The sequence below is a fragment of the Schistocerca americana genome, chromosome X (genome assembly GCF_021461395.2).
Source record: "Schistocerca americana isolate TAMUIC-IGC-003095 chromosome X, iqSchAmer2.1, whole genome shotgun sequence".
In the NCBI taxonomy this organism is placed as follows: Eukaryota; Metazoa; Arthropoda; class Insecta; order Orthoptera; family Acrididae; genus Schistocerca; species Schistocerca americana.
Genome location: NC_060130.1, coordinates 263,032,261 through 263,060,227, shown reverse-complemented (window position 1 = coordinate 263,060,227; position 27,967 = coordinate 263,032,261). Strand labels below are relative to the sequence as shown.

Below are 27,967 nucleotides of genomic sequence, written 5' to 3'. Positions count from 1 at the left end.
GGTCGTCCTCTGTTTCGGTGCCATCGTGGTCAACGAGTGACTGAATAGGGGATTTAGATCCGCTTACCGATTTTACATATGACCAAAACTTTTTAGGGTTCTTGTTTAGATTGTTTGCCAATGTTTTATGTTCGAATTCGTTGAATGCTTCTCTCATTGCTCTCTTTACGCTCTTTTTCGCTTCGTTCAGCTTTTCCTTATCAGCTATGATTCGACTACTCTTAAACCTATGATGAAGCTTTCTTTGTTTCCGTAGTACCTTTCGTACATGATTGTTATACCACGGTGGATCTTTCCCCTCGCTTTGGACCTTAGTCGGTACGAACTTATCTAAGGCGTACTGGACGATGTTTCTGAATTTTTTCCATTTTTGTTCCACATCCTCTTCCTCAGAAATGAACGTTTGATGGTGGTCACTCAGATATTCTGCGATTTGTGCCCTATCACTCTTGTTAAGCAAATATATTTTCCTTCCTTTCTTGGCATTTCTTATTACACTTGTAGTCATTGATGCAACCACTGACTTATGATCACTGATACCCTCTTCTACATTCACGGAGTCGAAAAGTTCCGGTCTATTTGTTGCTATGAGGTCTAAAACGTTAGCTTCACGAGTTGGTTCTCTAACTATCTGCTCGAAGTAATTCTCGGACAAGGCAGTCAGGATAATGTCACAAGAGTCTCTGTCCCTGGCTCCAGTTCTGATTGTGTGACTATCCCATTCTATACCTGGTAGATTGAAGTCTCCCCCTATTACAATAGTATGATCACGAAACTTCTTCACGACGTTCTGCAGGTTCTCTCTGAGGCGCTCAACTACTACGGTTGCTGATGCAGGTGGTCTATAGAAGCATCCGACTATCATATCTGACCCACCTTTGATACTTAACTTAACCCAGATTATTTCACATTCGCATTCGCTAATAACTTCACTGGATATTATTGAATTCTTTACTGCTATAAATACTCCTCCACCATTGGCGTTTATCCTATCCTTGCGGTATATATTCCATTCTGTGTCTAGGATTTCGTTACTGTTCACTTCCGGTTTTAACCAACTTTCCGTTCCTAATACTATATGCGCACTATTTCCTTCAATAAGAGATACTAATTCAGGAACCTTGCCCTGGATACTCCTGCAGTTTACCAATATTACGTTAACTTTTCCTGTTTTTGGTCTCTGAGGACGGACGTTCTTTATCAACGATGATAATGTCCTCTCTGGTAAGCCGTCAGGTATTTTATCGTTTCGCCCAAGGGGGGGTCCCTCTAACCTAAAAAACCCCAGTGTGCACGCCACACGTACTCTGCTACCCTAGTAGCTGCTTCCGGTGTGTAGTGCACGCCTGACCTGTCTAGGGGGGCCCTACAGTTCTCCACCCAATAACGGAGGTCGATGAATTTGCAACCATTATAGTCGCAGAGTCGTCTGAGTCTCTGGTTTAGACCCTCCACACGGCTCCATACCAGAGGACCGCGATCGACTCTGGGCACTATGCTGCAGATATTAAGCTCAGCTTGCACTCCGCGTGCGATGCTGGTTGCCTTCACCAAATCAGCCAGCCGCCGGAAGGAACCAAGGATGGCCTCAGAACCCAAGCGGCAGGCGTCATTCGTTCCGACATGTGCTACTATCTGCAGCCGGTCACACCCAGTGCGTTCAATAGCTGCCGGAAGGGCCTCCTCCACATTACGGACGAGACCCCCCGGCAAGCACACCGAGTGCACACTGGCATTCTTCCCCGACCTACCCGCTATTTTCCTGAGGGGCTCCATAACCCGCCTAACGTTGGAGCTCCCTATAACTAATAGGCCCGCCCTCTGTGACTGTCGGGACCTTGCCGGAGAATCGGCCACTGGCCCAACAGGCGAGGCATCCTGTGGTGGCTCGGAAACGATGTCATCACCACTAGGAAGCACCCCGTACCTGTTGGAAAGGGGTAAGGCAGCTGCCACGCGGCCAGATCCCACCTTTGCCTTTCGGCCAGGCACGCGCGAGCCCACCACTGTCCGCCATTCACCCTGGAGTGATGGTTGACCGGTAAGATGCTCACTGCCGGAAGACGCAGCTACATCAGGGGTTCCATGTGATTCCAAGGCCACCGAAGTTGGCATAGGTCTCACCACAGTTGCCCCAACGCCACTACGAGCCGACGCCTGCGCCTCCAGCTCGATGAGCCTAACAGACAAAGCCTCCACCTGCCCCCGAAGAGTGGCCAATTCTCCTTGCGTCCGCTCACAACAACCACAGTCCCTACACATGACTATGTTTACCCTACTCTATACGGTGACAAATTCCCAAGATAATCTTCTGATGAGCTACTCTGATAATCAAGAAACACTCACTGAAATACGAGACGCGAAAACTACGCTAGGTTTTCCCAGTCACAAGACAACTGCTGATTCAAGTGACTAGTGGCTAACGGCCGCGAAACAAACAAAAGACGGTTTTAGGGCGCTTTCTGTTCTAAACGATCAAGAAAACACTAAGAAATCTAACACGAAAACTACGTTAAGTTTTATCAAGAACTGTTAGTTACTATGCAGAGCAGATAAACACAAATAGAATCCCTTCCTTAGTGGAAGGTCGTAAACAAAATGCAAAATAAACGCTTTATACAAACAGTACTCGCTGCTGCTGGTGCTCTCGCTCTGGCTGTCACAAGACAACTGCTGATTCAAGTGACTAGTGGCTAACGGCCGCGAAACAAACAAAAGACGGTTTTAGGGCGCTTTCTGTTCTAAACGATCAAGAAAACACTAAGAAATCTAACACGAAAACTACGTAAAGTTTTATCAAGAACTGTTAGTTACTATGCAGAGCAGATAAACACAAATAGAATCCCTTCCTTAGTGGAAGGTCGTAAACAAAATGCAAAATAAACGCTTTATACAAACAGTACTCGCTGCTGCTGGTGCTCTCGCTCTGGCTGTCACAAGACAACTGCTGATTCAAGTGACTAGTGGCTAACGGCCGCGAAACAAACAAAAGACGGTTTTAGGGCGCTTTCTGTTCTAAACGATCAAGAAAACACTAAGAAATCTAACACGAAAACTACGTAAAGTTTTATCAAGAACTGTTAGTTACTATGCAGAGCAGATAAACACAAATAGAATCCCTTCCTTAGTGGAAGGTCGTAAACAAAATGCAAAATAAACGCTTTATACAAACAGTACTCGCTGCTGCTGGTGCTCTCGCTCTGGCTGTCACAAGACAATATGTTTTGATGCAATTAAACATATGATTCATTGGAGCAGGTGGAGAGTGATCAAAGTCGCTCCCATAGACCTGTGTAAAGTTTCATCACCTGTATGGAAGTAGACCATATCCCAAAGACTATCATTCACAGCAGAGGTTTCTTGTGTCACAGCTTCGTAAGCAGATTCATACATTGTTTTTCCGCTGTAACACAGCCAAGCAATGTATGACAACGGCTATGCACGGCGCCACACTCTTTTTTACCACACAGTGCGGTAGAAAAAAAACAAGACAGAGGCGATATTTCTTATTGACAAAACATATTGCGACATATGACAACGACTTCAATGTAGCGTTGCATTTTTTTTACTGACTCCTCACATAGCACACCATCTACTGTATGTGATCATTCTCAATCAACCATCATCCTCCCTTGCCTATAACCATGTGGATATATTGTAGAACCTCTGTGACACTGTCTACAAGGTATCAAGATTGAATGCATTACAAGTGCTATTTGGACGCTTGGTCACCTCTTCCACACAGCTTCGGGGACAAGTCCTGTGCAGCAGCCTTTATGGTGCCCGCTGGATAGCTGAATAATGAACTAGCCAGTACACTGGTTGAGTGACAATGGGATTGGATGAGTGTATTGCATGAGAAGATGCAGTATGAAAGGTCTTTGCGCTGGACAATAATTCCTTCCATCTAAATTGTTTGGTTGACTGCTTGGTGACAGTTTCTCTCCGACCTCTGATCATTCAGTACGCAGTGAATGTGGATGCTGGGGGATGGGTGTGCAGCTGCCTGCATGGCCGGTGCAGATGTGGGTCTCTCATGGTAGGCGTGTGTTTGACCACCTGGCAGTTGGCGAATGGCGCGTGCTTTGCAATCGTGAATTTGTGTATTCAGTAGGAATCAACTATTGATACATGACCCCTAGCCTAGGGTGCTGCATGTCGACATTGGGACATGAAAATGTGGGATATATGAGCGTTCCAGTGATCTCAGACAACTAACAGTGACAGCTATGGTGTTTACTGCTTCTCAGTACAGTCCAGTGGACTCTGTCTTGCGGTGGTATTGTTGCTGTTACTATCTTATCACGTGGTAGACCCTTTTCACTCCTTCTTCATCATGGGGTAGTGGCGAGAACCAACTTATCGATTATATAGGGCTTTGAAATTCCTATCGCAATATCAAATTCGCGATTGATCAATTTATTGTTTCCAATAGTGGTACTGCGAGTACACATATCAATGCAGCCCCTCTGCAGATTGTTTAAGGGTATAACAACGAACTGAGCTGACATCAGAAATTCTCAGCTACCTCTAATGTAAAGGACCTCCTACCAAATGACTTCACTGTGCCAGTATCCGCCATTTGGAGGCAAGGGAAAAAATCCAGAAGGGTTTGGAAACTGGGCAGTTGCAGGATCAAATCCCACCAAATATACCAATCGTATCATCCACCAATAGGATGCATTGAAAAACTGCCTACACACAAAGAGTATCGATTTAATTAATAAATCAGTCAATCAGCCTGACAGAGTGAGGGAATATTTCGAAGACATTCACAGCTGGGGATATACAAAGTGTCCACTGCTTTGTTCAGGACAAACGAGGGTTAGTGTGGCACATGACAGACATACTTCGCTAGGCAGGAAATGGCCATCTGAGAGAGAAAGAGAGAGAGAGAGAGAGAGAGAGAGAGAGAGAGAGAGAGTGAGAGAGAGTGAGAGAGAGAGAGAGATCATATGTTTCAGGAGAAATTTTCGAGGTATCAGTATCAAAGAGATGCTGCCACCCGTATCAAGAGTTGCCGCCACCTGATGGTTTGTCCAACTGGAGGTAGCCAGAGGTGTCTGGGGTAGGAGAGGAGGGAATTGGAGGGAGGACGAGTTGGAGGGTTGCTTCTCCCAGTGTCCTCTGCTGGTCATATTGTGAACTAACTCATTCAATATCTGCACAGCAGGGCGGTCTCGTAGAGCAGCTGCTTCCTCTGACCTGGTATGTAAGTTGTGTATTTCTGAGCAGGTTGTGTAGGTGCTGCAATAGATGTGTCAGAGGACGCTGCCACGAACAAAGGGGTCCATGGCTGTGGGGGTGACCTGGCTGTCATCCGGTCACAAAAAAGAAAGGAGCACAATATTCAGAGACACTGTGGTCTGCTGATTTGTACAGGAAGGTCAAAATTTCCTCCAAGCAGTGGCATGTGATGGGAAGTAGGCACTTGAGATGTGGTAATACCACGATATGGCTGCCAGTGCGGCAGCCAACAGCAGTCCCGGGGCCCAATCGTATGTAATGCTGCCTCTCAGAGAATGGTGTGTGGTAACATGTGAGGCATCTTACACGTCGGTTTGCAATGTCCTGTCTCTGCCCAGCGGTCAGTGTGAAGACGCTATTAAAAGATTTTTAACAGTATAATTACATGCAATGACTTATCGTGACATCGATTTTGTGATGGTATTCCTCCTGTTGTCGGAAAAAAGCGATCTATTTTATTACTTCTTTTCGATGTATTTTACAAGACATGCATCTCCTCAAACAGCAGAGAACGATGAGCTTTTTCCACCAAATAAAGGGAAGCTCCTACTCCTGTGAATTCAATTTCATAAATAAACAGTATGTCCTTTGCTATGTAATTGACACTGATTTGAATTTCCTGTCATGAGATCCTTCCTCTCCAGCAGAGACTGAGACCCTTTACTGCCAATATCTGGGTGGGGGAGGGGTGGAGGGCTGGGGGATTCACCAGAGGGGAGGAGGTAATTAATTTATCGATGTAATTAATTCGTCAATTAAAAAAGTGTGCTTGTACCGACGAGGGAGCTTCCCAGAGTGGTGGGGGAGGTGAAGGGAGAGAGGTAGTGTTGGGAACCCTTTGCAGAAGGACGAATTATCCCCAGGTGGTCGTAAATCAACCTTCAGGGGTGATAAATCAATTAACAGAACAGTAGGTTAAGAGGAGGGTTCAGTGAGTCACAAATCAATCAAGTATCCGCCTGAATGTATGCACCCTGCACTAAGAAATTCTTTCAGAACCCTGATTACCCCCCTACTCTCTCTAACTCGCTCATCAAAACCTATAGATGTACTACCTATATACATAATTAAGTTTGTACTGAACCTTCAGAGCGAGAGTCTGATTTGCACATGTCCAGATTTTTTCCTAATATAATATATGTGTTCAGCAAATTTTGTACATTTTGGCACTCGTTCTTCTTTCTTAATGCGGACTTGCTGCGAGTATATTTTTTAAGAAACGTCCTATGTACAGTTTTCTTCAGCTTCTGCCAGACACATGAGCCATGCAAAGAGTCTTGCAGAATATATTCTTATGTGCAGAACTTTTGATATCAGTTAATTTTCCCTAAGCTAGCTGCCGCCTGGAGCAATTTTTGACTACATTTTCACACACAAAACAAACCTGGATTTGATGGGTAACTGAAATTGCTTTTTGCAGGCTACCTGCAGTCAGCTGAAGCGTTTATTAATGTAATCTGAAAATGGTAGGGGAGAGTGTTGTACTTTGGAACAATTTTCTGACTTTTGCCTCTAGCCAGCCCTCTAATAGAAGTTTAATATGTTTTCTTATTCTATTCTGAAATGATAACGTTAACTTTTCGTGTGATGTAGTCTTTTTATGGAATTTCAAAACGTTGCTCCAGAAAAGTAAGGTTTTTCCAAATGTGAAAAACTGTTCCAATGTCTAACATGGTTATGTACCTAGGAACAAATATTATATTGGAATTTAAAATTGTTGCATTCGAGAAATTATTGTCATTACCACGTTTCATACTCCTTTGTTAGAGTGTTACTCTTCTACACATCAGTAAGTGAAATCATATTAAGAAGAAGTATTATCAAAAACCAGTTACGAGTTAAAAACGTTTTTAAATGGAAGTTATTGGCAACTAATACAAATTTCCATTGTAAAGACAGCAAAAATTGTTAAGACATTAAGAAACTCAGTTCATTTGCAAATGTAACATGTTCTATGGTAGAAGACTTCCTTCCTTTGCAAGGTACAAAGTAACGCGTTACTGACGTCAGCATCCACATGTTATGTAACACGTTTTAAAAATACACAAAAGATTACTCAGCATAAGACTCAGTAAAGAGTTATCTATACACTCCACATAGCTAAAATGTATTATACAGCAATTACTTTTGAATACATTATGGGAGTGACAGTGATCAATGTGTTAAAAATATTTACTTTTTAAAACAGTTTTGATCACGATTTATTTATTAAGGTGACCGGTTTCGACCACTACTGTGGTCATCTTCAGACCTACAAGTCTTATACAAAGTTTTAATTAGAGGGCTACATACATTAAAGAAAATACATAAAGTTATAAAGCTGTAAAACGATGAATTACCATTGAGTAGGAAGCTCTTTCTGCTGGAAAATCACTACTGCAGAAACCAGTGCACGTCTTACTATATATTATGGAGGCTCCGCCCAGTTCTAACGACATGATGTCATTACTAACCAGTATTTGGTCAACATCTTGATGGATACAATCATTCTGAGGGTTGCATTTATAACAATTTGAAAATATTACATACTGTGCCAAAAGAACTACTGCTAAATACTTTAGAGGAAATTGAAATCTTTTCACTTCACAAAAGTAATCCATTATATGTTTTAAACGAAGAACTTCAATTCAAAGACAAACATTTCTTTGAGCTTTTCGATGATCTGCTTTAGAATGTTCACTCTTCTGTCCTTCGTTTTTTAAAATTATTAAGACTTTTAAGAAATATTTTATCTTTACTTTGTAATTTTATTTCAGCAAACATTATTTTATGACTGACTATCTGTTTTAGAATGTTTGCTTATATGCTTTTAGACTGCATATCGCTAATTCACATCCTTTTATTTTTGACACTACGGCTCATAGTATTATAATTTTAAATTCCTTCCATTTTCATTATTTTTATTTGTTTATAAGACTGGCATACAACTTAAGGAATAGCAAGGCTTTTTAAAAATTGTCACATGTAATTTAAAATAAATAAATAAATGCAATCTACATCCGAACTTCATAGACAATATTTCATAAATATGGACAACTACTTCTTACCGTATTTGTGCAGCATGTAGTATACATGCCAGCTAAAGATTATTGTAGCCTACTCATTGAAAATCGTTTCAATAAAGACATGTTGCTGCTCAGTAATACATCGTCTGATGTGACAGTCTTCGCCATTCCACTTTCGCAACAACTTCGTTAGAATGAAGCCTGCTGCTTCATCTTTGCACTGGCATTTATCCTCACCATGGCAACCAATAGTTTGCCTATCGACTTTACAACAACTTCAGTGGAATGAAGCCTGTTGCCTCATCTTTGGAACGGCTTCCAACTTCACCATTGCAACCAGTGGTTCCAAATGGTTCACTAACAGGCCTTGAGAGGGCAACCCATGTACTGCCAAACCGAAGTTCATTTATCCTACGTATTTAAATATTTTAACGCTTCTTAATTGACAATAGCTGCCTAATAAGCTAAGTTTAGTGTGTGTTTATTTTTATTTCTTGACAATGTTCTTTTAACTAAGAAATTTTACATTGTTATTCGACTTATAACTCATTGGTTAGTAATGACATCATGCCGTTAGAAGTGGGCGGAGCCTCCATTATATATATAGTAAGACGTGCACTGGTTTCTCCAGTAGTGATTTTCCAGCAGAAAGAGGTTCCTACTCAATAGTAATTCATCGTTTTATAGCTTTATAACTTTATGAATTTTCTTTAATGTATGTAGCCTTCTAATTAAAGCTTTGTATACGACTTGTAGGTCTGAAGATGACCACAGTAGTGGTCGAAACCGGTCACCTTAAAAAATAAATTGTGATCAAGACTGTTTTTAATAGTAAATATTATACAGCATTTCAGTGCGTAGAATTCATAATACTGAAAGATGACAAGCCCTTCGGATAACCTCTTTTCATTCTTTGGTCACCTTCAGCCATGAAAATGGACGTTGAATTAGGTTAATGAGAAACATATTATCACTGTGATACTATGTGCCAATTTCACTTCTTTTTCTTAATGTTCTTGTAATCTGACTTGATGCCTAGTACTTTTAGTTGTTTTCTGCGCTTAATTTAGAAGCAGGGAGTGCTGGAAGCATGAGACACGCATCACGTGGCGAGGCCTGGTGGAATATGTTGCACTGGCCGGTGTGGCCGAGCGGGTCTAGGCGCTTTAGTCTGGAACCGCGCGACCGCTACGGTCGCAGGTTCGAATCCTGCCTCGGGCATGGATGTGTGTGATGTCCTTAGGTTAGTTAGGTTTAAGTAGTTCTAAGTTCTAGGGGACTGACGACCTAAGATGTTAAGTCCCATAGTGCTCAGAGCCATTTGAATATGTTGCGCGATGGGCAGGGGGAGGGGTTGTAGGCGCGCTATCCTTCGCAGATATCAGGTGGGGCGCCCACCTCCTGCCCTGGGAGGGATGGAAGACGCTTGCGCACATGGAGTTGCAGGCAGACAGCTCATTATCCATTTGTATGATGGTTGGTGCATCGTCGAAATAGGAATGCCTTTGTTCCAGAAGGCGGAAGTCTATCAGTGGGCGATAGGCACTGGAAGCTTGTGAAGTGTCATGCTTGCGGAGAGAAACATCTCCTGGCTTTCCTAAAAAGACTTGAAAACAGCTCTGACCTATATTATGGATGGACGCTGGAGCATAGTTGGCTACTAGCCTCATAGCAAGCTCTTTTATGTCTTTTTTTTTTTTTTTTGGAGAAAAAAGGAATTAATGCGATTCATTGGCTTGTTGACGTTTCGGCATTTTTTATTGTAAAATCTTACCTGTGAAACAATTACGCCATTGTGCAATACTGGAAACATTTTAGAGGATTAGTGGACATGTAGGGTTGGCTGGAAGACGGCAGCAATCTATGGTTTTGGAGTACTGGAGAGACATGTACGTGGTAGATGGTGATCATGATGGAATAAGAGAGAATGATTACGAGACTTAGAAGCTGATGCAGCTAATGTCATGAATAGGAGATTGGGGATACATTGTGGCTGCATTCTCAAGTCGCGGCGTCACTGTATCTCCACTCTTCTCAGTTCAATGTGGATTATGGTAAGCATTGAATACAGCTCTGGAATATTAGCGAAACTAAGAGCATGGTAGTTCAGTTTCAAGATAACTAACACTGGCTTATTTATCAGTACTTCCTCAGATCTGATTGCGCCCCCATGTTCCTCATGCCAATTATTCGACCTGTCTCAAAGTCCGAAACATGGCGGTAAGTTGCATGTGCATATCCTGTGGGGCTGCTGTATTTCAACATTCCACTAAACTTAGACACAACCAATACCTACCATGTACTCACACTTTTCTTTTTCTTCTTCTTCTCTCTCTCTCTCTCTCTCTCTCTCTCTCTGTGTGTGTGTGTGTGTGTGTGTGTGTGTGTGTGTGTGTGTGTGTGTGTGTGTGTGTGTGATTGTACGTTTGTACGTGTACTGAAAACAAGCTCGTATCTCTCAGGCATGAACATGCAGGAGTAACGATGGTAACGCTCAGTCGAGGATGGTGTAATACTTTCCATTTCCGACAGTGTAGTTCATATATCGATTTTTGACCCGCTTGTATAGCATAAAGCGCAGCGCGCTAGTTTGCGAGTGAGAGAAGAACGCCAGAACACGATCGAATCCGAGCGGCGGATTAACGAAAGTGGACTGATACAACAGCAAACCTGAGTTTTTTTTTTTTTTTTGCAGCTTCACTGGCTCATTCAAGCAACTGCTGCTCTGGTCTCTATATTCCATCTCAGAGAATGTGATAAGCAAACAGTTAAAATACGTTAAAACACAAAAAAGTTACACGATTCACTGAGAGTTGGCGACATGATGACTTCCCTCTCTTGGGTTACCTTGACGACATTGATGTCACGAAGGACATCCGGCCACACAGTTAAATCCACACAGCCATGCACGTTATAAATATGTATGTATGTTCCACATCTCCTAAACCACTGGACATAGATCACGAAACTTGGTACACATGTTACTTAATCTCTGGAAAGAAATACTGTGGGAGTAAGAATCAGCAACCTCCTGTTGGGGTGGCGGGGATGACTTGGAGAGAGAAGGGTGGAGGAGGAGTGGACAGAGAGAGGGAGATGAAGAAATGGATAAAGGAAGGGAAGAGGAGAAGATGGACAAATTAAGGAGAGAGGAGCAGATAGACATGCAGAGAGTGAAGGGAAGAGGTAATGAACAGAGGGAGGGAGAGGAGGAGATGGACTTAGCGAGGCAAGGAGGATTGGTTGGTTGATTTGGGGCAGGGGACCAAACAGCAAGGTCATTGACCCCATCAGATGAGGAAAGGGTGCGGAAGGGAATCGACTATGCTCTTTCAATGGAACCATTCCGGCATTTGCCTGATTTAGGGAAATTACAGAAACCCTAAATCAGGATGACTGGACGTGGTTTTGAACCGTCGTCCAGTGTGCTAACCACTCCGCTACCTCGCTCGGTGGCAAGGAGGAGATGGACTTAGAGGGCGAGGAGGAGATAGGCCGATAGAGGAGGCAGGAGGAGATGGACTAATAGAAGACTGGAAGGAATACATACCCTGGTAACACCAGGCAGTCAGCTAGTAATAAAACATAATTTTCCAAATGCTGGAAAAGAGAACCCTGTACAAGATGGCATGAGCGCTAGGGAAAAGAAGAAGCAGTTCACATATTGACTGGTACATTGTTTCTGGTTGCAGGAGCGACAGTTGTGCTGGCGTGCCGAGACGAGCAGAAGGCGGAGGCGGCGGCGACAGAGCTGCGGAAGCGTCTGCGGAGCTACCAGGGAGCGGGAGAGGTGCGCGTCCAGAGGCTGGACCTCTCGTCGCTGACCTCGGTGCGAGACTGCGCGCGCCGCCTGCTCGAGCAGCACCCCAACATACACCTGCTCATCAACAACGCGGGTAAGGCAAATAGTCCACCGAGAAACGTTGCGAATCGGTTTTGAGCAGCGAGGATAAGCTGTGGGATGAGATTCCTATGAGGATAAGAAACACTTGCCAGAAATGTATGGTTTCCATGCTGGGGGGCTATTTTATTCATCTATTCCTGCCAGTGGCATACATCGCCTTGAAACGTAGATGGATAGAGTTAGCTAAGCCCCATATTGAACCCTAGTGATGTGTTCTTCTCATAAATACACTCAGAAACATTGAAAATAGCAGACCAAGATGGGAGAATTCGATCAAATTGAAATTTATTAGAAGTAATGATATGGATGAGAGATTTACATGATCCCAAAATCAAGACAAATAAACAAACAAGTAGACAAATACAATGTAACATCAGTAATGCATTGGACCACATTTTCCTGCAATGCATGCTGCAACACGGTCCAGTATCGAGATGATTAGACATCCGATGTTATTCTGAGGTAGACTGGCCAACAAATCTTGAACAGCCACCTCCTGTGACACGGGGGCGTCTGGTGTTTCACCTGGTCCCACACATGACCTATAGGGGGTGAGTTCGGGGAGCAGTCCGGCTGTAGAACCGTTGGAACATAATGTTTTAAGTCTTGAGCAACTCGAGCTGTATGTGTAAGAGCGTTATCTAGCTATAAAAGTACCCCGGTAGACCACGCAGGAGAGGTCCCACATGGGTCAAAAAATAAACATAATTCTCGCCCCTAAAATTTTCAAAGTACCACAATTAGAGAGGAGTGGCAACCGTAGGCTATGGGCCCTGGGACCATTACGCTACCTGTGTGGGTGATGCGGCGTGCGACTGCATGGGAGGGACTGTAGCGTTCACCAAGCTGCCTCCACACCTCTATGCAGATAACATCTGTCCACATCAGGAATTATGATTCATCGCTAAACTCGACGTTTCTTCAATCTGTGGTAGCCCACGTCGTTCTGGCTTGGCGCTACTGTAAGGAGTCGCCAATGTCTTATTGTTAACGGCGGTACACAACAAGGCCGCCCGGATCGAAACTTCGCATTCACAAAGAATGTGGAAATGGACTGTGAAACAACTGGCACCCATACATCTGCTTGTATTGTGGATCGAGTCACTATAGGATCCCTGATCGCTTGCCGCACGATCGTTCAGGCATTCCTCCTTGTCGTCTTCCTGGCCGCTCCATACACACTTGGATGCCATATAGTGTACACTGCGTCCAGCATCGTCTGACGGAGCACTCCTAACGATTGACGTGGCGAGCCACATGGCTTATCGACCAGCTTGCGGGTTTCATGTCGATCATCAGGCGCCTCTCAAACTGGTTTAATGTGAGAAATGTCATCTAACACATTTACCTTGCATTCTGCGCCTACGAACTTCCTCCTCAAGTCGGGATATGATCATCACATACAGGGTGGTCGGAAATTCCCGTTACAAACTTTTAGGACTTGTAGTGGGGAGTGAATACGTAATATTTTGAATAGGAACACATGTCCGGAAACGTACAGTTTTCGTGCTACAGCCGTTTGAAAACATGTTTTCTAGGTAGGTTTACAACAGGACAGTCACAGTGGTGGGTGCTTACGTCAGATCGGCTGATCTCATTTGACATCCTATCCTACCTCACTGACCTGGTTGAGCCTCATTCACAGGTCTGTCAGTGTTGGAGCAACATGGTTGAGTACAAGTTTGCAGGAAACACCGACATGATCTTCCTGAATGGCGAAGCTCACGGCATTGGAAGAGCTGCACGTCGCCTTTATCAAGACAGTTCTCCACAACTTCAGACTACATCTCGTACCCTTTTCGCCACAATCACGCAGCGGTTACGAGAAAGGGTATCTTCACCAGCAGCAGGCGTGACTGTGGCGCTCCAGGGAGGCCCCCACACGCCGGAACTGGAAGGGGCATTAGTGCATCACGTTGATGAGAACCCGTCAAAAAGTACACGAGTAGTCTCATTGTCTGTTAATGAGTGGAACTGTAAAACAAGTGATTTACTGGATCACGCCCAGTCAACTACTGGTAAAAATGGTCGCATTAGCAACACGTTTTCAATTGGTTGTAGCACGGAAATGGTACATTTCTGAACATGGGTTCCTGTTCAACATATTATGTACTCTCTCCCCACTACAAGTCCTAGAAGTTTGTAGCGGGAATTTCCGACCACCCTGTGTATGACTCGTTCGCTGATCATCGTATAAATAGGGTGTCCAGCGCCACAGCAGGGTCTGTATGATCATTGGAACCAAACTTCGATCATTTGAGTATCGGATCTCAGTGAAGTTATTTGCGAAGTTTCGCGTTTGCATCTTTCTTCCCTTTGGGTGCCCTATGTTCAGTGTTCCTGAGCGTAGATCAATAAGCATAGATGTGTTTTTAAGTAACTGCCAATTATATGCTAGTTAAGTGATATGGCTGTTCCCAGATTTTCAACTGTACGATCTTGTCCGACTGACACAATACTTCGTTTAGTACCTTGCCGACAGTATCAGGTGCTACTGGTGAACTGCGCTGTCGTGGGAGTTGCCCCTATCCCCACCACTCACCACCTGTAGTCCAGCCTGTCGTCTTGCGTCATGTCGTCTGCGACCAGGTGCTGAGCCTGTTCACCCCAGGAATATGTAATATGCTCCCAAACCATGTCTTCAAAGAAAGTCCTGTGCACTGTATTTTGAGAAAGAAATGTGTATTGCTAGTCCATTTTAAGCAAAGAGGCACAACAATTATTTCAGTAGTGCCTCACAGACCATTGTAACATTAAAAAAAAGAAAAAGAAAAAAAAAGCAACTGAGAGACATGGCGTGTCATGACAAGTTCGGCGTCATTTTCCTACTTGACAACACTAGTCCCCACACCGGGAGCTACTTGACCATCCTAAGTACATCTTTGATACCATCACAGCGTGTGTCGATCTATGGGGAATGTTAACACACCCTACTAAAGTTGGCAGATGGCTGAATTCTACGAAGAGCGTATTACGATAACTTCCTTGTGTATGATGCCTGACTTTTTCAAGACAGCTCTACCAAACCTACAGTTCGATAATTATGGTACAGCACACAAATGGCGTAATAAATGGCAGGATTTCCGGTAGTATTGGGAGTTTTGGTAGAAAAAGAAACATAAATAAATGTGTGAGAGAGAAACTGTAATCCGATGACTTTTCTTTGTCTTTTGTTTGTTTGTTTTGCACATAATTATAACTCATGTCGCTCATTGCGTATTTTATACCCTTACAAAATATAAAATGCATTCCATGAGTAATAAAAAGGAGTTCACCATGTAACTTCTGCTCTTTTGAGTAACCAAAGCAGCTACGTTTGATCCAAGTACAGTTTGTATGCACAGACATAAAAAAACATACTTATTATTTCGTTCTCAATAGAACATTCCTCACCATGATCGAAGGCAAGAGTTTCCTGTTTTTATCGATGAGTGCGAAAGTTGTACAAGAATACCAGAACGTGTTTTATATAAGCTCGACGGAGTATTGAAGCGCCGTTTGATACGTTTTCTTTTATTTTTTATTTTGCCATTTTGTTTCAGGAAATTACTTTTTCTATTGCTGTACGATAAAACTGTATTTTTTTTAGGTTTGTAATACAACATCCCTCTGTTCCGCGTTACAATTCGACAATTTTCGAATAAAACCTGAATTAAACATCAACAATTTCAATTTTATTATAAGTACCGTTTTCCTTTTATGTAAAAGCAGGAGGATAATTATGCAGAACCAAAATTTCATATATCACCACTCAGTTTATAAACGGTTCATAGATTCCGATTTCTAGGGGAATTTAGTAAGATAGTGATCGTACACGCAAACAAAGGGATCGAGATGAGGTAACGCCCGACACGTATGCAATATACCTAGGGTACAGGTAACATGGTGACGATCTTAACTCAGCAAGGCTACTAAGTGAAGTACCGTAGCCTACTTATGATAGTCTGTGGTAGCCTACGGTAATTTTATAGCTCTGGTGAAGTCTCTCCCAATTAGTTCTGTCAGACACCAAGATTTCGTGGAACCAAAGCCAGTTTCAACATCACCTGAATTCCTCATTCTCTTACGACTGCTTTTAATGCGAACAAATGTCAGGACATTAGATACTGTAGTCTGAGAACAGCCTGACTCATGATTAAAGCGCAACTTGTTGTTTCGTTTGCTGTGTTGCCTTGGAATGTTATGTTCCCCGGAATAACACTGCTGGATGCAGCCCGTGACTGCTTCAGGGAGACATACATAACACCTGGAAACTTACGAAAACGGCGGAAGAGGATGATCGATAAACTAGAATTTAAAAAATTATAAAGAATTGCATACACAAGGAGTTATCGTGTGAAACAACTCGTCCTTTCGTCTCACAGTCGTCCAGGATACCTACATGTATCATTTTTGGGCTTTTGGTTTTCTGATGATCGTAATACATCGAAACTCATCAAATCTCCACGGTGGGCAAAAGACATCCTCTGGCAGACACATTTTCGTCATCAAGGGTTTCTCTCTTTCTATACATCAGAACGCAACAGATTCCTTCCTCTCGACACTACAAGAAGAAATTCTCAGGGGAACGACACATTTCTGCTCAGATCAAACGCTCTGAGATTCCTGGGCTGTGATTTTCGTCTCCTTCTTTAATAAAAAAAAAACAAATTAATAACACATTTGTCTGTTTTAATGTACGTGGTTCCATATCAGCTTTTTCCTTCGTATAATCTGTTCGCAACTACATGAATTCGATCTTCGCTGGTTTATCTTCGGTGATCTGCGACCCAGCAATAATTTTAAAAGAGGAATGGATATAAAATAACTGGCTCTTAGAATGATGCTTTCGAAATAGGTGCAACGTACTTAACGGCCTAAGTGGGGTAACAAAAATACTCACTGTATAACAGTTTGTTCAGCGTGTTGCTAAGAACAGGATCGAATACACATTTGGCGCGTACCGTCAACACTACAGTATGTAGAAGTCGCCTAGTTTCATTAGAAAATTACGCTGAAAAGCAGATTAAAGTTCTAATCTCAATTTATATGTGTTAAAGTGTAGCACTAGTTTCTACTTTCTTGTGGTTCTTCAGTTTGTTCCAGTGTATTCCAGTATATTGTATGACAAAATAGTTCATGGAAGTACTGCCAGCTGTTGGTACCCAAATGGCATAATATTTGGGCGATGGACTCTGTCACCATCATCAGGTATACTTGGCCTTATTCTTTCTCTCTTGAGACAAAATCGATCGTCGAATTATTGTGCCCTTTGGACACCAACAGCCACAACCAAAACCGTGAATTATTGCACTTTTTGCTTATTAACGAAATAGAAGTTTTTTTCAGAATTGCCCTCATATTACTTCGTTATTGTAGTGGAATGTTCTGTGATCATCTTGCAGTGGTCTTGAGGAGTAACTGTTAATAATAAAAAATAGGAATATATTTAGTTGTATTAAAACCAGTCACATACTTTCATTAGTGAATATTCGCTCACTTGGCTACAAGATTACATCGAATACATAAAACTATGCAGACAACAGCGGTACTGTGATATTGCCAGATTTCTAAGTTGAGCATTGTCGAAAGAAAGAATGAGGCATGAGTAGAGCTGCTCACGCCTGGACAAGATTCGCGAGAAGACAAGCCATGGCACAGCACATGACACTGCTGGTCTTAACGAGTGCCAGCAGCCGTCTCTGGCGGGGATCAAGTAACTATTTCATTTGAGTTTAATAATTCTTAACTGCGCATCTAAATGGATGGAAGCTGTCAATAGCACACGACAATGTTAAGAATTTTAGCAGGTACCTTTCCATTGACATATTGACTGCCACTGGCCCTGCACGGAACCAGACATTCGCGAAATATGGCCGACAAGACGACTAATGTGACGTCACACGTTCGTTGTCGGGCCCGTATTAGTCGTGGTTCCCGCACCAGGAGCTGTGATGGCGTGAGTGCTGTGTTTCAGGCGTCATGGCGTGCCCACGCAGCCTGACGGAGGACGGCTTCGAGATGCAGCTGGGCGTCAACCACCTGGGCCACTTCCTCTTCACCTGCCTGCTGCTGCCCAGGCTGCGCGCCTCTGCTCCTGCTAGGATCGTCGTCGTCTCTTCCCTAGCTCATCGCAGTACGTATAGCAAAAATTTAGTTTTCTTCTCTATTCTGCATATTTGCTAGAGCCACTCACAAAGTAAGGGGCGATCAAAAAGTTCCCGTTCGAAGATCGTATGGTCCACCCGCCGTGAGCAATGAGGCAATCGTTCCACCGTCGCTCCAGGTTGAAGATACCCGTTTCGTAAAACACCGTGTCCTGGTGCGTGAAGTAGTCCGTAACTGCCAGATGCTCATCCTTGTCCGACAGGAATCGTCGACCCTTGAAGGCCTTTTATTAAGGGACTGAAGGCGTGATAATCGCATTGGAAGAGATCAGGACCTTAGGATGGTGAACTTTCTTCATTCTTCGATGGATGTCTACCGCTGTTTGTCCTTTGGCAGCTGAGAAACGAATAACAGCATCTTGGCCGTGTTTCCGCATGTACCGCACGCACGCCGGAAAGACGACTGCCACACTTATCCCTTGTCTGCTTGTCGGTGCTTATGAACACACATCGAAGCTGCGCCACATTGCACACACGCTGCAGCAACGTCCTCTAACGGAAACCTGTTGATCGTCCCTTACACATATAAAAAATTCTCATTCTATGTTTGATAATAATGATATTTTATACTTTTGTATGGGTACATGTCGCACGACAACGAAAGTGCCATCAAGAATAGGGCTACTTAAAAGAGTAGCATTTTTTATTGCTTGGATATCAGCATGTTCCCTGGGACATAATGGTGAGCTCTCGCCGTGATATGGAAAGAGTCAGTTTTAGAACTGTACTATATATCCTGCATGCGCATACGGCAGGAAACAGACAATTTACATGATATCATATGTTCTGATTTTTTTAGTTTTTTACGTGCATACGGTGAATTATATTGAACTACAATGATTAAAAAACTCCCAACACCAAGAAGGAGTTGCTAGGCGGGTTTCTACAACCGAAATATGACGTCTATTCAAATTTCGCGCCACTCGCATAAGACTGGCGATAGTAGCGCCGCTATGAGGATGCATATCAGGTTTGCTTGAAATACGCTCTGTAACTGAAACAAGTTATCACTACCGTGAATGTTTGCACTGAATTAATAGTAACATTCAATTGCAACATCTCAACACCCGTATGTCGATGTTAAGCGATTGAATCTGGTTTCAAATAAAGTATGCGACGTTCAATAAAAATCTGAATGGTCACAAGGTAACGCAACACTTTTGCATTTTTGCTGGTCTCTATTAGAGATGAACTGCCATTCTTTTGGTATATTGAAACCTGGAAACGTTGCCATAACTGAAAATAAGTTCTTCACGCTTTTTTTTTTTTTACTTTATTGTATTTCAATTCCCCATCGGGGCGGGCTGGCAGCAGCATATGCGCTGCTCTTCAGCCGAAAGACATAGAACAAAACAATACAAGACATTTAAAAACAGCAAAGGAGAGAAGAAGGCGAACATAGATATAAAAAAGGGAGAACATCATGGAAGGCAATAGACAAAAAAACGGGGTGACTGTAAAATGGAGATAAAAAACTGTTTAAAAGTAGCACACACAAAAAGCCTCACACTGCGACGATTAAAAGAACACAAGACACAGTATGACTGGAGCATAAAGGTGTTGACGGATGGCATAGCACATAACGTAACACTGACGGCGAACCTCAAGGCAGTACACAATTAAAATCACACCTCTTGACGCACACGAGAAAAGCACTAAACACAACACTGATGTGGCACACTGATGATGATCAATACAGAGGATCTGCCAGGTTCTAGGAGAGGAGGGAGACCTGAAGAAGGGAGGGAGGGGAAGAGATGGGGGAGGAGAAAGGGGGGGGCGCGCGGAAGAGAGCCAGGTAGGGAGGGATGTGGGAAGGAGAGAGGCAAGTATGGGGTGCAGGGTCTCAGGGGAGGGGGGGATGGAGGAAAATCCGCTCTGGGAGAAGGAGGAAAGAGGAGAAGGGGGCCCTGGGGAGGGGGGGGGGGGGAACAAGGCCAGGTTATAGTTGGAAAGAAGGGTAGATGTCACGGCGAAGTTCGTCATCCGGGAGGGGGAGGCGTTGGAAAGTGCCCTGATGAAGGAGATGGAGGGTGTGGAGGTGGAGAGAGGGAGGGATACAGCGATAGAGGCGCGGCAACGGGCGGGGGGTGGAGAGGAAGGAGGAAACCAGAGGGTTGGGGGGATCAACACTGCGAACAATGTAAAGGATGCGGAGATGTTGGAGGAACAAGAGGAGGTGGGGGAAGGGGATCAGTTCATACAGGAGCCGTGTGGGGGAAGGAAGGCGGATACGGAAGGCAAGGCGGAGCGCATGGCGTTCAAGGATTTGGAGGGCCTTGTAAAAGCGGGTGGGGGCGGAGATCCAGGCGACGCTGGCATAACAGAGGATAGGACGGATGAGGGATTTGTAGGTGTGGAGGATGGTAGAAGGATGCAATCCCCATGTCCGGCCGGACAGGAGTTTCAGCAGGTGGAGGCGGGAACGGGCTTTCTGCTGGATGGTCAGGAGATGAGGGGTCCAGGTAAGGTGTCGGTCAAGGGTGAGGCCAAGGTATTTCAGGGTGGGGGTGAGTTGGATAGGACGACCATAAAGGGTGAGGTAGAAATCATGGAGGCGAAAGGAGCGAGTGGTGCGGCCTATGACGATTGCCTAGGTTTTGGAAGGGTTGAGACGGAGGAACCACTGGTTTCTTCACGCTGCCCCTAAGCATATTATATACACAAGGAACTCTTACAGTACTTATGAGAGCATTCTATCAAATCTTGATAACAACTTACATCTTTCGTCCCTCATGATTGTTTACTGAAAAATAAATGACTCGAGACTCTCTCGATTATACAATTTTTGTAGTTATTTACTTTTTATTACAGATGGATCTATCAATTTCGACGATCTGATGTGGGAGAAATCGTACAGTGCAGTCGGCGCCTACGGACGTAGCAAGCTCGCTAATATCTTGTTTGCCAAAGAACTGGCAAAGCGACTGGAAGGTTAGTGTTCTCGGACTAACTGCTTCAAGCAGAACTTTTACCCATAACGACTTGCTGCAGATTAATTTTTCAGTTGTCAGACTTAACACAGACTTAGCATAGTTTAATCATTGTTACTGTGCTCTCCTTGTTAATATTTAACGTTCCATCAACAGCATCATCCTCGACAAGATTTCTTTTCTGAACTCTTATTTCTTTTGTTCGATCATTGAGAAACAAACGTACGGAATTCATGAACTAGTGACATCATTTGACATATTACATTATGTTAACCACACATGTAGTCTCTGTGTGACACTTTTTTAACAGATTTGATGATGATGATTTCATATCTGGTGTTTCCTGTTTTCGGGAGACAGCATAAACCTTTGAGAAGATTCTAAATGTAGCAGATTGTTATAAAAGTGCTGCGCATTTCGAATTCTATACATTCGGGTTCAAATTTAACTAACAATGAGTGTAGCTCTTGCATGATGCGTCACTGCGAAGTAAACACAGGTTAATTATTGTTATATACTAAGATGGTATCTGTTCTTTCGGACATGCCCGAAAGAACAGATACCATCCTAGTATATATATAGTTAAGGCTCACCGGCCTCTTGACCATCTTCTTCTGTGTGAATGCACAAACAGTGCCCAAACTCTTACGGGAATCGGCACCGCGCCGCGAGTAACGAGTATAATGGGCGGGGGCACTACGAATGTAGTGCGGGACAATAAGTTGAGAATGTGGGTTTCGCAGGAGGCGTGCCAGAGATAAATCCCTGCAGTCACACTATCCTCTGTGTCCTCGGTGGCTCAGATGGATAGAGCATCTGCCATGTAAGCAGGAGATCCCGGGTTCGAGTCCCGGTCGGGGCACACATTTTCATCTGTCCCCGTTGCCGTATGTCAACGCCTGTAAGCAGCTAATGGTGTCCATTTCATTGTCATTAAACTTGTACCATACATAGAGAGAACTGCTACAGTGTAGCACAGAAGGTAACTGAAAGAAATGCGCACCGACGGCAATGCATGTTCCGCAACGTGCTTACACTCTGGCCAAAAGTTGGCGAGGAGTTCATGTGGTAGGGTGTTCATTCCTCCACCAGCGCGGCTGACAATTGCTGGATGGACGTTGGTGCAATGTGGACGGGCTGCAATACGTCTTCCCAATGCATCTCTCACATGCTCGATGGGGTTTAACCCTTTGGTGAGCCGTGGGAAACATGCTTCTCACTACAATGAACTCGCTCCTAGTCCTGTGGGATTCACAGTTCCCACCTCTGTACGGTGCTACCACCTAGTGAACAGTATAGGGTACTACTTCCAATCGGAAGTTCCAGCCGTTTTTGCTGTACCTGCGCGCATAGGCATATCTCAGTTGCTCTGTAGAGGAGCCTTTCAGTGCTGTTTGAGTGAGTTTTTCCTCAAATCTATAGTCTAAGGTAAATACTTTTGATTTACTCAAATTTATGAAGGAAAGCGTAAAATTGGAACGAGGAGAATTCCAGTTTGAAACAAAAGGAGTCATTTCTAGATTGATAACCGTCCACTCACTTTCCCGTCCTCAATTCATGACCCATGAGAAACAGCCACAGTGAAAAGGAAAAACAAGGATGGTACTAGTACAGAGATTTCTTGTCCTGAAGTTGTGGCAGAAGACAACAAAATAATGGGTGGTGTCGATAAGTTTCATCAATTACGAGAAAGCTATGCTATTGGCAGACGTTCTGTAAAATGGTGGCACAGAATATTTTGTTTCCTGGTGGACGTTGCTGCAGTAAATAGTTTTATCCTGTGGAAAATAAGTAAAAGAGAAAGTGGACAGCATGATCAGCTCACATACAGGATCCATCTAGCCAGGCAATTGATCGCTGCCTTCTCATCCCAAAAAAGGCGCGGACAAAAACCTGTCTTTCTGGCAAAAAGGGGTAAAGTACCTGAAGATTTTCGTCATGTGGCTGTAGGGGAGCATCAACCCATTTTAGGAGAAACCTACTGGACGTGCCGTCATTGTAGCACCAAAGCTGCGGAAAAGAGCACTCACTGTGTTTGTACATATTGTCAAATACCACTTTGCATAGACCCATGTTTCAGAAAATTTCATGGCAAGTAATTGCGAACAATCATTGTAACAAGAGAAGTAAATTTATCAAATAAATATGACATATATTGAAAAAGTTGTTTTTGTCATTTAACTCCAAGGAAGGGCAGTGGGAAGAATACTTTCCACCTTGTTGTGTGACCTCACTTTCACAGTTGGAGCAAATTTGATATCTCCATTCATTAGAAAAAAAACTGCTCAATAATTTTGCCCACGAAAGGGTTAAGTCGGGGGAACAGGCAGTCCAGTCCATTCGCCGATTATCTCCTCTCGTTATAAGGGCTTCCCGCCTATGCTGATAGATGCAGTCACGCTTACTCATCCATAAAAATGAAGCAAGGGCCGAATGCATCTATGAAAAGACGCACATGGGGAAAGGAGTGCAGTGCCACAAATACGTCGATTGGTGAGTGTACCGTGTTTAAAGATTTGGAAGTCAGTACGCACATTCAACGTTATGCCTCAACACACCGTAACACCTATACCACCAAAACGATCGTAACTGACTATGTTATTAGGTGCATTACGTCTTCCTACATCTCTGCTTCAGTCCAGAATTTGAGAAAATGATCGTTTTGGTGGTTTTACAAAAAAAAAAAAAGAAAAGAATGGTTCAAATGGCTCTGAGCACTATGGGACCATCTGAGGTCATCAGTCCCCTAGATTTAGAACTACTTAAACCTAGCGACATTACACACACCCATGACCGAGGCCGGATTCGAATCTGCGACCATAGCAGCCGCGTGGTTCCGGACTGAAGCGCCTAGAACCGCTCGGTCACAGCGGCCGGCTGTGGTTTTGCACACCAGTGTACTTTGTATACATTCAGGATATTAATACGCTGCCTGATAAAAAAAGTGAAGTATACAGACTAGTGGGAGTGGGGTGGGTGGACGAAATGAAATCTCACGTGTTGAGAGGGTATGTCATATTATTCCGGTCATTACAAAATCTAATCAAATTTACAAACGATTGACAGTATGATGCCACTGATCAGTATGCCGTTGCACCCCCCCCCCCCCCCCCCCCCCTGGCCTGGATTGCAGGCTCGGATTCGGTTGGGAAGGGTATCACAAAGCAGTTGTATCCACTCCTGAGGCAAGCTGGCCAACAACTGTTGTAACTCACCCTCTATATACTGGTATTGTGAGAGAGTTGAAGTCCGAGCAACGCCCACACATGTTCTGTTGGGGACAGATCTACGAACCTTTCTGACCGCAGGAGTTCCTCAACGTTACGCAGACCGTTTATAGACACTATTGCTTCGTGGGGTTGAGGATTGTCCTGCTGAAAAATGGTACCACGATACTGCCGCATGAGATGCGACAGAAGTGGATGCCGGATGTCCATGATGTAGAGTTGTGCCTTGAGTTCCCTCAGTCACTGCCAGCCATACCCGATGGCTCCCCACTCCATGACATCATGAGTAACGCCGTTGTGTCTCTCCAAAACACTGTAAGACAGTGCAGAATGTGATTCGTCGCAGAACACATTGCGACACCATTCATCAGAAATCCACGCTTCCCGGCCATGGCATTACTCCAGACGCAGCTGTCCGTGTTATGATGTTAATGGCAGCCTACACATTTGACAGAAATTGGATGTATCACAGTCAATGGCGGCCAAAGAGGTCGAATAGGGGAAAAATTCGTGTAGTCCCAAATCTTAGTACAGTGGTAGGTGGGAGGGCCGTGAACAACGTACTAAAAATCCTGACCGGCGGGACCGAGCGAGGTAGCGTAGTGGTTAGGACACTGGACTCGCATTCAGAAAGACGACGGTTCAAATCCGTATCCGGTCATGCTGATTTAAGTTTTCCGTGATTTCGCTAAATCGCATAAGGAAAATCCCGGGATGGTTCCTTCGAAAGGGCACGGCCGATTTCTTTCCCTTTGCTTCCCCAATCCGAGCTTGTTCTCCGTCTCTAATGACCTTGTTGTCGGCGGAACTAACTCCATTCTCATACATCTCCAGACCGGCGGGGTGTGAGCGTCGAGTTGGGGGTGGAGAGACGTTTAAATATCTCTTTCTTTGTTTTTTTGAATAATTCGAAATCCGTTACGCCTGACGAAAATGTTTGTGCTACAAAATTAAACTAAATGAAAGTTCATACAAAAAGGGTCGTATCCATTTTTATCTGTGCCTAATAATTTCCGCGTTACAGAGAAGAAAAAAATCGCTGATTATTAAAAATAGTGTTTTAATGGTATAAAATTAATGTTTGTTGTTAAATTGTTGCCGCGCGTGATTAGCCGAGCGGTCTTCGGCGCTGCAGTCGTAGACTGTGCGGCTGGTTCCGGCAGAGGTTCGAGTCCTCCCTCGGGTATGGGTGTGTGTGTTTGTCCTTAGGATAATTTAGGTTAAGTAGTGTGTAAGCTTAGGGACTGACGACCTTAGCAGTTAAGTCCCATAAGATTTCACACACATTTGAAGATTTGAACTAGGCGAGTATTTATTTGCAGTTGTTACGTGAACTTTTATGTAAAATACTTGTTTATACGCCAGGCCGAGAAGTGTTTAATTTTTGCGATGTGGTCCGTGACTTATGTAGTGTTAGTAGGAAAGCTATAGAATTGGCAAATGTGCTACCTTCCTGCTATGTGTCACAGACAACATACTGTAATGCCGTGTAAAGGAGCAGTAGTCACTGGAACTTGTAGAGTGGGCTGCACTGACAAGAGGAAGGCCTCAGACACGGCCAACCGATTCGGCTTAAATTTGGCAGGTCGCTTGTGTACAACCTAAAACAAAAGAATCTAAGATATTTTGGGTCAACACCCCCGCGTTTTTGAGAAAATCACCCCTAAAGGTTATGACGAGTAATCGACACAAAATTGGCGAGATCGATAGATAATTGTAAATAGAGCATTTTTCATCATCAGGTATGGGGTCCGAAAAAGCATACTTTTCGCGAAATCGAGGTAAGAAACTTTTACAACGGCCGCTTCTATACCCACAAGTTACATGCTGTTCACCGACAGCACCGTTAGCTTGCCGGCACGGTAGTTCAGCGTGTTCGGTCAGAGAGCTAGGTACCCTCTATAATAAAAATAACTGAGTTAATGGATCAACAACGAATTGAAACGGGTGTCTTTCGACGTCCGCCCAGACCAGATACAACGAACGAAAACGAACAAAATGAGATTGAAAAAAAAAAAAAAAAAAATAGCTTAACGGCCAAGGTAACTAGCTGGGAATCGGAGAACTCGGGTTCGAATCTCAAAGAAACCTAGCGGATGTTCTTATTTGGTTTGTATTTTTCCATATTTCAATTGGTAGGGATAGGAGGGTTAATAAGGTAAGTATCAATAAGGAATGATAATAATAAGGTAGGCAAATATATTTCTCAAACGTCTTGGGATAGTAAACAACTAAAATGTTACTCCAGGTCACTTTACAATGGCTCTTCCAGTCACTGTTACGTGTCCTCACTTTTCTTCGAACAACTAGATGGATGGTACTTGCCATATAAACATTCGATACAAATATACTCACGGCACCAAGAACATATAATGTATGCAATCTTTCGACAGCTACACTGTTCCTTCCGAAGAGACAGAAGAAAACAAACTTGGTTTACATTTAAAAATATTTTTTCGGGAATTAATTTTGATGCGCACCACGCATGCGATATTATTGCCTGAAAAATCGGTGCTGAAAGTAATTTATGAATTATGCTGTGAATAGTTATTGCATCCGTGCGGTTGTGCCATCCCCGCTGGGTTTCCAGAAGCACACTGCAACTCTGAAGCCTGGAAATAAAGTTTTTAACCTGGCGATAGAAATAAACATCACACAGCTGGCACACAGGTGTGCAGTTTGATGGTATTACTTTTACTGTGCACGTCGGCTGACCCTCGTCATATGTTACTTACGGAAGAACACTGTATTCATTGAAAAACGTATTTCATTCGGCGCATTAGCGATGGAAAAATCACTACATCTATCCGCGAGGTACGCGGCAGCCTAATGACGGAAAACAACTCTTTCAGATTGACTTCTATAAGGCTCGTGCTGAACACCTTCACTCTTGCAAGTTCACAACTATGATATGACGAAGAGGCAACAGGGACAACATAACTCTCCCACGTTTATTCTGTCCCGTGCCTCGCTGTAAACAAGCGTCGCGCGGTTGGTTATCTGTAATCCCTCGTGACGAATTCGCAGCACTCTTACTCGGAGTTGTTTTCATATGACAAGGCTTAAAAGTTTAATACTTTACTAACTCACGGCGTTTGGGAAATTAGGTTGCCTACGTTATTATTATCATTCCTAATTGATTTACTTACCTTATTAACCCTCCTATCCCTATCAATTGAGATATGGAAAAATACAAAAGAAAAGAATAACATCCGCTAGGTTTCTACTAGATTCGAACCCGGGTTCTCCGATTCCCAGCCAGTTACCTTGCGCTACGGGCGCTGTCGGCGACATGCGTGTACCATGTGGGTACAGAAGCGGCAGTTGTAAAAGTTTCTTACCTCGATTTCTGGAAAAGTTTGCGTTTGCGGACCCCATACCTGATGATGAAAAATTCTCTATTTACTATTATCTATCGATCCCTCCAATTTTGAGTCGATTGCTCGTCATAACCTTTAGGGGTGATTTTCTCAAAAACGGGGGGGGGGGGGGGGTTGACCCAAAA

The 27,967-nt window shown here is 43.7% G+C and overlaps 1 protein-coding gene and 1 non-coding gene across 2 annotated transcripts in view; both read left to right on the top strand.

Moving 5' to 3' along the window:
- LOC124555745 (retinol dehydrogenase 13-like) overlaps positions 1-27,967 on the top strand; it is a 50,321-nt gene that overhangs the window by 6,823 nt on the left and 15,531 nt on the right. The window contains exons 2-4 of the mRNA XM_047129769.1: positions 11,945-12,148; positions 18,113-18,271; positions 21,117-21,236. Of these exons, the coding sequence (XP_046985725.1) occupies positions 11,945-12,148; positions 18,113-18,271; positions 21,117-21,236 (483 nt within the window). The remainder of the gene's footprint in view (positions 1-11,944; positions 12,149-18,112; positions 18,272-21,116; positions 21,237-27,967) is intronic.
- On the top strand, positions 22,024-22,097 carry Trnat-ugu. The gene has a single exon. It is a non-coding gene; the product is annotated as a tRNA-Thr (tRNA).